This window comes from Ixodes scapularis, unplaced genomic scaffold (genome assembly GCF_016920785.2).
Source record: "Ixodes scapularis isolate PalLabHiFi unplaced genomic scaffold, ASM1692078v2 PGA_scaffold6__148_contigs__length_123643588, whole genome shotgun sequence".
NCBI lineage: Eukaryota > Metazoa > Arthropoda > Arachnida > Ixodida > Ixodidae > Ixodes > Ixodes scapularis.
Window position 1 is genome coordinate 55,578,975 of NW_024609881.1, and position 9,630 is coordinate 55,588,604.

The 9,630-nt window shown below is 48.8% G+C and overlaps 1 protein-coding gene across 1 annotated transcript in view; it reads left to right on the forward strand.

The window, feature by feature from the left end:
* The first annotated feature begins 352 nt into the window (after nt 1-352).
* The window catches only part of LOC8040459 (tRNA-splicing endonuclease subunit Sen54), a 30,981-nt gene continuing 21,703 nt past the window's right edge, over nt 353-9,630 (forward strand). The window contains exons 1-6 of the mRNA XM_040205948.2: nt 353-513; nt 573-737; nt 888-945; nt 1,880-1,963; nt 6,247-6,392; nt 8,126-8,443. Of these exons, the coding sequence (XP_040061882.1) occupies nt 371-513; nt 573-737; nt 888-945; nt 1,880-1,963; nt 6,247-6,392; nt 8,126-8,443 (914 nt within the window). The 5' untranslated portion in view covers nt 353-370. The remainder of the gene's footprint in view (nt 514-572; nt 738-887; nt 946-1,879; nt 1,964-6,246; nt 6,393-8,125; nt 8,444-9,630) is intronic.

Consider the following 9,630-nt stretch of genomic DNA (forward strand, 5'->3'; position numbering starts at 1 on the left):
CTACGATTTATGATGGCATGTTTCCGCTGCAATTGATCACTGACGGTATTACCTGAGGCAACGTTCGTCCAAAGCGTTAGCAAAGCTGGCAAAGCATCGAGTTCACCCAATTCACCAGAAAAGCGAAAGAAAACGAAACCAACCAACGATGATGATAGTAGCTAGCTTTTATTTTACGTGTTTAAGATTAAACGATTAAACTTAAAGTAACAAAAAATGCTCCTATTTGTTTTCAAATTACTTTTTTAAGATTTTCAGCACGTTATACTTCATCAATTTTAATTCTTTGCATACTTAGACTGATTTGAAAAAGATTTATGATTTGAAGAATGGTTCGACTTGGCTTGTTGCGAATCGCCTCAAGTCAAACATGGCTGCCATGGCGGCCGCCGACGACGCTGTTTGCATGGATACGGCGGTTCCTACGAATCAAGCGCCGGCCAGCCAAGGTAGCGACACAAACGCGGACGACACCGGTCAAGAAGATGACGACTACTGCTTCCGACTGCCAAGGTATGCAAGTCGAGACGGGGGAGGAGGACGCCAGTTACAATGGTTTCTCGTTTGTGCAGCGGCGGCGACATCTTCCGCTCTCAGTGCATCCGAGAGCCCAAAGCTTGGACTCGGTCGGGACACAAGCTCCTGGCTTCGAAGGACCCCGAAGCGGAAGCCACTCAACTGCAAGCCCTGGTGAAGGAGCGGGCGCAGGCTCTCGCTTACGTCGGAGCTTACAAGTTGTGAGTGAAACGGAGCTACAGGGGCCGGTTCACGCACGCTGCTCTGATTCGGAGCCGCAACAATCGGGGAGACTGTTTTCCTCGATTACTACAGCTGTTCGTCTTGTCATTAGCAACGTATTTATGGTGAACTAACCTCCTCATCCACAGGGCAGACGTGGCTGAAGCAACGTGGCACGAGGAGAAGATTGTGCTCACCAGACACAAGGCAAGCTATGGACCTTGCCTCATGTAATGGGACACGAAACCGGGCTTTGAGATCAGCTCCATGCACAGTGAAATCTACTTATAACGATGATTACGAAACCCGAAAATTCAGTCGTTACCACCGATTATCGGATTATGGACTAGAAACAGCGTTTCTAGTGTAGAAACTCCAGAAACTGATTTTAATAAGCAGTACATTGTTATATGTTGTATCGTGGATTGCATTGTAGTGCAAACTCGATCTATGCATCCTAGGAAACCCAGAATCGTAGCCATACGTGGGCTTTTACCCCGTTGATAACGCCAGCAGACGTCAGATTGGGCGCTTTTCAAACAGGTACATCTCGGTATGTGTTGTGGAGGAGCTGGGCACATGCTATGTGGGTGTGATGTCATGCTGCCACCTGACTTCACGGTATTGAGATGCCTTAGAGTCACGTAACCTCATTATATTACGCGCCGTCGTGGTGTCACGTGACGTTGCGACGTCACAGTTTTTCGTGTCACGTGGCGTTGTGATGTCACAGTTCTTCGTGACGGTCTTCTCATAGAATTTGGTTCATAAAACACATTCTGCGTTAGAAAAAGTTTAATGCAATGTTCGGTCGTCTTTTGAATAGGGAAACATGTCATGCAGGGCTGTAATTTCGGGTTTCGTAGAATGCTGAGACTGTATAGATTGGAAGAAGAACAAGGGCTTTAAAGGGCAGGAACAAAAAGGAAGACGACAGCGAGCACCCTGTCCTTATCCTTGAGACGGTGCTTGCTCTCTGTCAGGCTTTGAGGTGCCTATTCTTCTCATCATGTACCAGGTAGTCCAACTTTTCATTTTGCGAATAGGCTGAGTTTGCATCATAAGAAAACAATCTCACAATCCACTTCAGTACCTCTCTAACGTCGCTGTGCTGACATGGTTTGTGCGCACATCGTTTCAGGGTCACTTCCTCAGCTTCATGGGCCGGGCAGTAGGGAGACGGACGCTGCTGCATCCCCTCGAGACTTTGTTTCTCGTTGAGTCGGTGGGTTCAATGCTATCGCCTGTTTTGATGTCAAGGTGCCCGGAATGCGTTTTCGGCGGCCATGTTTAGCGTCCTGCACCGCCCGCACGTCGAAACATGTCCTGAAGTGGTAGCAAATGGCATCGCAGCAGCCGGCGTGCCGTATCGCCGGACGTTGCAATCCTGGCAGTAGGTCGTGTGAGTTCCGGCGAAAAGTGTGAGCAGACGCGGGCGTTGTTGTTGCTGCTGCAGTGACCCATCTCGTGGCTGCTGAGGTTTCTGCGGGATGTCTCTATAAAGAGCAACGTGCGGCAGAACGGGCGGTTGCCGCCTTCTCCTCCACCGACATGCCACCATCAAAATTGTGGCCATCAACGGCATGGTATAGGTGTTAGGTCATCGGGCGGAAATTGAGAGACCACGGACAAGCATGCGGTAAACACACCAGCCGGAGATGCATTTCGGGCACCATACGATACCGATATGTCTGCGTCGTTCTGTCGCACATGGGCTCCCACCAGTGGCATAGCCAGGAATTTTTTTCGGTTGGCGTTGGAGAGGGGGGGAGGGGGGCAGAGGTGGCTGGGATTTCCATGACTTGGGGTGCGGAAAGGGGGAGGAAGGGTCAAAACTCATGTTTAAATTATTGGGTTGGCTGGATTTTTGGAGGGTGGGGGGCTGGAGCCCCATAAGCCCCCCCCCCCCCCTGACTATGCCCCTGGTTCCCACTCTGGGGCACTCTGGGAAACTGTACCCTGAACAGCCCCCAGGGATTGTTCGAGCAACTGTAATTTCTCGTTTGTCCGTACCCTTAGCAAAGTCTCCTTCAACCCTTTGTAGGTAGGAGTGTTGGTAACCCCGCCCATTTTCACTAGGTAGCTGTGCCGGACTCGGCGGTTATTTTAATGTGTTCTCGTCGCTTGCATCGCACTACGTCTCATTATTTTATGAGCATCTACCTTCTTCAATTACTGTCGCATCCCCCGTTCATTTTGGTAAATATTTGTTACTTAAACGCCCATCTTTCCCATAGTGCCATTCTAGACATACCTTGGTCTTGATTCAAGCACTACTGAGCCAAGCACTGATGCATTGTTGCCAGCTGATTACTTCAATATTTTTGCCTTGTGCAACGAGCGTACAAATTATTTTGCTACGGGGATGTCAGGAGGGGAAGGCACAGGTTTCTCGAGATTGAAAGTTTGAGAGCTCCTCTTATCGAAAGTAAAAATTCCTGACACATCACCTACGTTTCTCTTCTTCTTGCTTGTTTCGTATATTTTTTTGTTTCTTATGTGTCAAGTACTCGATTGTTTTGTTATCACTTTTTTATATGTGTTTCTTTTTATTTTTAAGAATGGGAGCTATACCCAATAGCGGTCAGGCTAGCATGTGCTCGCACCTGCATCATAGTGATGCGACACCGATAGACATCGGACTTGCCACTGCTACTATACCTTGATTCACCGTAACTTGGCAAGGAGCGAACCTCACGGCCCCTTAGAGTTAATAGACTTCTTCCAAAACTCGAAGTGCCCCCTCGCGGTGAAATACCAAGCAATGCACCCTGGGAACTAGTTGGCAACTCACTTTCGGTTTTGATTGAGCAGCTTCATTTCATGCCATCACGCCATGACCGAATGCGCCGCTTGCGTTTTCGACTATTTGACTTTTCACGAATGTACACTACACTCACTCTCGAGCGATACAAAACGAAGACCGGGGAACTTTCCTTGGTTCCCAAAACACCAAATATTGTGCGTGCGTATGCAAACATAGTAAGACGCGGCTTAGTGACATCACCTCACCAGTGCATCTTTGAGCTCAGTTTCAATAATCTCATCTAGTACCAGTGAACTACAACTGAAATTTGGTCACCTTGAGCCTTATACATATTTTGTTTGCCAAACGTCCGCTTCTTGTTACTTGATTAGGCGAAAAGCAAGCCACACGCTCACAAAAGTATCAAAGTTGAGCCCAAAAGTTACTATGATGTCTTTCTCGTGTCATCATATATATTCCATTCAGATTTTATGCTGATAGGAGATTAAGTTTTCGCAAACGCTGAGCTCAGCTAGCTACGACGGAGGCCCTAACAAGCGTCCCCTACTCCTCGCTAAGCCTTTTTGGGTGAGCTTTTACTGGCTCCCAAGATCTGTGTCTGAACGGTGTGCCTGAAATTATCTCGGCACACTCAGGCAGGAAGAAAGCAAACACATAACAAATATTATGGCCATTCACAACCGTCAAATGCGCTTTGAATAATTTCGTTCGTTTGGCACACCGCATAGGGGTTCATGCCCGTCCGGCGCACTTCCGGCGAACGGTGTGACATTCTTCATGCAAGTGCTTGACTTTTGCTTTCTTAAAACGGTTTGTATGTGTGAATGGGCCTATATGATTGCAGGGCAACTTTATTCGCATACGCGACGTTGAATATTAGTGGAATGCAAGCGGGTGGGGACTTTGTTTCGTGCGGTGCTGCGGGTCAGTACAGATGAAGAGATCAGAAGTCTGTTCAATTTGAGGTTTTCAACGGCGCCTCTGAGTTTTATCTCGCATACTGAGGCGTATTAAGAAAATCTGTAATTGCAAAAAGTTATATTTCGTGAATGGACGCACAACACAAACAGACTTCCTGACCAGCAACACTAATGTAAAGGTGTGAGCTCGATGTATGGATACTTATTGGTTGTTACAGCTTGTTAACTCGTACACAAGCAAGATCCCCGGGCTTCGCGGCGTTGAGATTCCGAGCACTGGCTCGTTCACATACCTCGAAACGCTAGCAGAGACGCTCAAGTACAAAAAAATGAAGGCCGTTTACAACTCCTAGAGCGCAGCTCTTGAGGAGGAGGAGCCAAGGCCACAAAGGTCACGTGACCCCCTTCCCGAAATCACGTGGGGGTCACGTGACCCCCTCCCCAAAATCACGTGGGGGTCACGTGACTCCCCAGAGAAAGTTTTCCGCTAGATTTAGCAGGGAAATTTTTCCGCTAAACTTAGCGGGGAAATATTTCTGCTAGATTTAGCAGGGAAATTTTCCACTAGATTTAGCTGGAAAATATTTCCGCTAGATTTAGCGGGGAAATTTTTCCACCAGATTAAGCGGGGAAATTTTTCCGCCAGATTTAGCGGAGAAATTTTTCCGCTAGATTTAGCGGAGAAATTTTTCCGCCAGGTTTAGTGGGAAAATTTTTCCGCTAGATTTAGAGAAGAAATTTTTCTGCTAGATTTAGCGGGGGATTTTTCCGCTAGATTTAGTGGGGAAATTTTTCCGCTAGATTTAATGGGGAAAATTTTTCCGCTAGATCTAGCGGGGAAATTTCTCTGCTAGATGTAGCAGGGAAAGTTTTTCCGCTAGATTTAGTGGGGAAATTTTTCCGCTAGATTTAGTGGGAAAATATTTTCGCTAGATTTAGCGGGGAAATTTTTCCTCCAGATTTAGCGGGGAAATTTTTCCGCTAGATTTAGCGGGGAAATTTTTCCGCTAGATTTAGCGGGGAAATTTTTTCGCTAGATTTAGCGGGGGAAATTTACCCATAATGCACCGCGCAGTTACGCCGACGCCGTTCAAGCCGGAAACGGGCGCCTAAGAGCTGCGCTCTAAAATACAACAAGCATGTGTTAAGACACGCCATACGTCTCGGGCTTGTGCTGAAGCTTCGAGGTCTGGCCTCTTAGGTTATTTTAGAGACCAAAAATGACGCTCTCGGGACCAGAAAACATCAGATCCTCTCTGTATAATCTCTTGTCGACGTGTCGATTGAAACCGAAACCATGCCAGTGTTGCATGCAGTGTTGCATGCAGTGTTGCATGCAGGGGTTTATAGAAGTAGTCTATTGGAAGGACCGACGCAGAGCACGTGACAGCCCACACCAGAAATGCAGGGAGAAGAGCGTAGTCCAAGCTGGGGGGGAAGAGGGTAAAGGGGAACTCCCCTTTTACCCTGACCCTCTTTCGCACGTCCCAGACGTTGCTCTTGTCCCCCTCGGACATTAGCCCGTCGCCCGAAATTCATACAAAAGCGGCTCTCCGCTCTTTCCCACTCCGTGGCTTTGACAGCACTGCGCTCTACCAGCCAGATAGACTATAGTTGGATGGACTGCAGCCGTACGTCGCCCTCCGACGCACTCATTGGCTTGCCGGGACCGTAGCCGTCGCCATCTCCCAGGTTATGACAAACGGAGCACGGACATGCTGGTTGCTCTTGTTGTCTGTCACTCTGCCCTCGTGAACGGTGGGGCGGACGCTTCTCGCGTGCGCGGAAAGCATCGTTCCTGAGGCGACGTCTCTCCCGCAGGGCCAGCTGACGCTGAAGCGGGATGGTGTTCCGGTCAGCCTGCCGGAGGCGTACGAACTGCTCCTGGACGGCAGGGACGACATGGACCAGTACCGCGTCTATGCACACCTCCTCAGGGCCGGCTATGTGGTACTGCTCCCCCGCAGGTAGGAGACCTCGTGGGGTCACACTAACGTCGCCGTTGACGAGTCGGGAACTGCTTCAGTTGTCCCGCCTCCGGCGCAAGCTTTCTACCTTCTGGAACGCTTCGGCCTCTTGTGAATGTTGAACGTTGAGCGTGCCAAAGGGTGACGGGCGTGTGCTGGAGGCCAGGCGTTCGACAGACGCACCTTGCCGTTCTCGCTCCGTTGGCGACCGTGGCGGAGGTACCGGCTGTAGCAGTTAAAGGGTTTTACTTTGGCGGCGGCAATCTAAGAACTGGGAGACGTCGAGCCTGGCGGCGCAGTGCCGTATTTCCGTGGCAGCATATTCAACATATAGGCCACACCACCGCAGGTCAGCTCGACAAATATATCTGTCGTGCCAGTGATCACTGTACCATCTTTCTTGAACATATAGAAGAGAATATACATGTGCAGGAGAAGGACAGATTCCGAGAGTGTTTTTGAGACACTTAAGAAATGTTGCTGGTGGAGCAGGTAAAAAAAAAAAACTCCAGGTTCAATCCCCGCCCCAGCCCGTTTTGATCTGGATGAATGTCATACTGGCGTGTGGTTGTTTGTCGCCATGTGGGATGCCCGTTGACCCTCTGACGGTCGAGTTTTGTTTTTCAAGAAAATGTTTTCTGGTGGTTGGGTCTTGTTTTCGAGGAAATGGTATAAAGAAAGGGTCAGTGCGCAGTTTTTTTTTTTCTTCATTGCCTTACAAGAGAACATGCATTTCTTGCAAACCATTCTGGCTCAGAAGCATCGAAAGAAAATATTGAAAGGTGAAAAGTTGCCTCCTTTCTTCCATTCGGTCTTGCTTTGGCGTGACTGCTCGTGCGACATTCTGGCGGTCTCAGAGGTACTTTACCGTGCATCTCCGTCTGATTGGAAACTCTCATCCTCTCAATTCAACTCTGAGAAGTGTTAGAAGTCTGAGTCGGAAGAGGTGGCATTCCAATTGCCACTACTCCCAGAACAGCAGCCGACACGTGAAGCGAACATTTTGCACGTATCATCTGTGCGTAGCGTCTGATTTCAAAACCTGAAAATAGCCCCAGAAAAGCTAAACACTGTGCTAACATAACGCTTATAGTTTGCCAAAGACAAAACGAATATAGTAACACCCCCCGTGGTGTGCGCTGTTTCACATCTAGGCAGGCACTTTCAAATATGTAGTCACCGCCATTCATTTACGGTGGCGACCGTCGGAGTGTTTAAGACCCCGGGTAAGCGGTGGTGCTGCACCTGTGAAATTTCTCATCTACAGCAGAGACGTCAGACGCCTGCTGGGACTGAAAACTTCCCACAGTCTAAGCAAACACAAAGCACAATTACTATAATCGCATGATGTCTTGCAACAGCTCCACTTGACACTGGATCCTATTTACTTCATTCAAAAATACTACTGATAGGAAAGGACATATATACATTTTGGAAATGTACAGAAAACAAGGCTGCACACACTTGAGCAAGAAAAACACAATAAAATTTTATGACAATTTTCTCACAAAAAAGTTGGCCCAACTGCTGAGAAAAAAAAATATGCCAGATCAAGCAAAACATTAGTCAGCAATAGGCTACAATGGCGCAAATGCCAGAGCAGACCGTCGTTTGTGCCGTATTGGTAATGTACATTGCTATTGCATTCTACATGCAGGACATTTCGGTGGCAGATATAAATTTTTGAAGAGCACTTTTTATGGATCTGTTCTGCCCTGTCCGCCGTACCACAGGACCCCAAAGCCGCCTCCCGAGCCTTCTCCGGAGGCCCAGAGTTCGCCGCTCGGCTCTTCTGCCGAAGACAGCAACGACGACGACGACGACGACGACGACGACGTGGTCTGCCTCGAAGACAACGATTCGGACCTGGACGTGGTGCAGGTGATCCCGGCCAAGCAGGCCAAGACGGACGCTGCCGAGTTGAACTCTCCCGTGCCCGATCCAGCCGTCGGCGTGTCCAAAGAAAGCAAGCGTCCGAGACCCGACCCCACTGCCCTCGACTTCCCCGTGCTCGTGGCGGGGCGTCCTCTCATTCTGCAGCGTCCCCCCAGGTAAGCTTGCAGCTTAGTCGCACCAGGTGGTGCAAGCTGCCACCCAATTCAAAGTGTTCGACCACATTCATCCGTTTATCCACCTCCCTGTGCTGGTGGTGGCGGCTGACTTGCACTAGGTGACCCAAGCTGCTGCCCGATCCGGAGGGTTCGGCCGTATTTGTCCATCAATCCGGCTCCATGTGCTGGCGGCGGGGGTGCTCAGATATTACGCTTATGGGGTCAGGAGTGCATGCTCAGCATCTTGCGGTGAGCGTGATAATGACAATTTCAAGGCTGGGGTTGTGCGAAGTGAGCATTCTTGATACAAAAACAACGTGCGTCGCCTGGCGGACGTTCATTGGCGTATATAGATTCAAAGTGGAGCAATTCAGTGGCCCATCCTCAGGCCAGGTGTTCTTGGCAGTCTCAATAACGGGCAATGTCCGTTGCTTTTGAAAGATGGATGGGACAATGTTGGAGCTAGGCAGCGTAAGAGCCTGCAACCTTTGTTAACAACAGTGCAAAAACACTACACTACACCACTCGTAGTTCCACATCAATCTGTGGGATGCCCATACTGAAGTATTGCTCGCACTGGGAGGACACGTTACCTTGCTGTAAGGGTAGGGAAATTCCCAAGGTTACCTGGTCCGGTGAACCCATATGGTGTCCCGCAGAGTGTTTGAAAGTGTGATTCTGTTTTCAAAATGGAGTATAATGAAACTTTCACGTAGTTGTCTTTAGGTGATGCATTATATTCAAATTTCATTAGTGTAAAATTGCTAAAAAGAATGCCCGAAAAAAATGATCTGTGTGCACAGGGAAAAAAAATTAAAACACAGCATCTGGTTGACACTGATAGTTACAGAAAGCACCACACACATGCCTGGATCTGCTGGATTTGGTTTTGGGCGTTCATCTCTAAGAATCTGTACCAACAGGCCCTGGGTTTATAAGAACGTCAGACCAACGCGTCCAGCGTGGTGAACACGATGACATGTGAAGGTTTATTTCTGTGTCTCATACAACATCAGGGAAGAGATGGCACTAGCCACATGACGCAGCACGATAAACAACATAGCACGATGAGCACAATACAGAAGCTTTCAAATTTTTGTTCTGTGTGTCTGTCAACCGCAGTGTCAAACAGACAGTTTGTTTGGGGGATCGGTGGCCGAGTAGGCTTGCGCACACCAGCTCGCAGC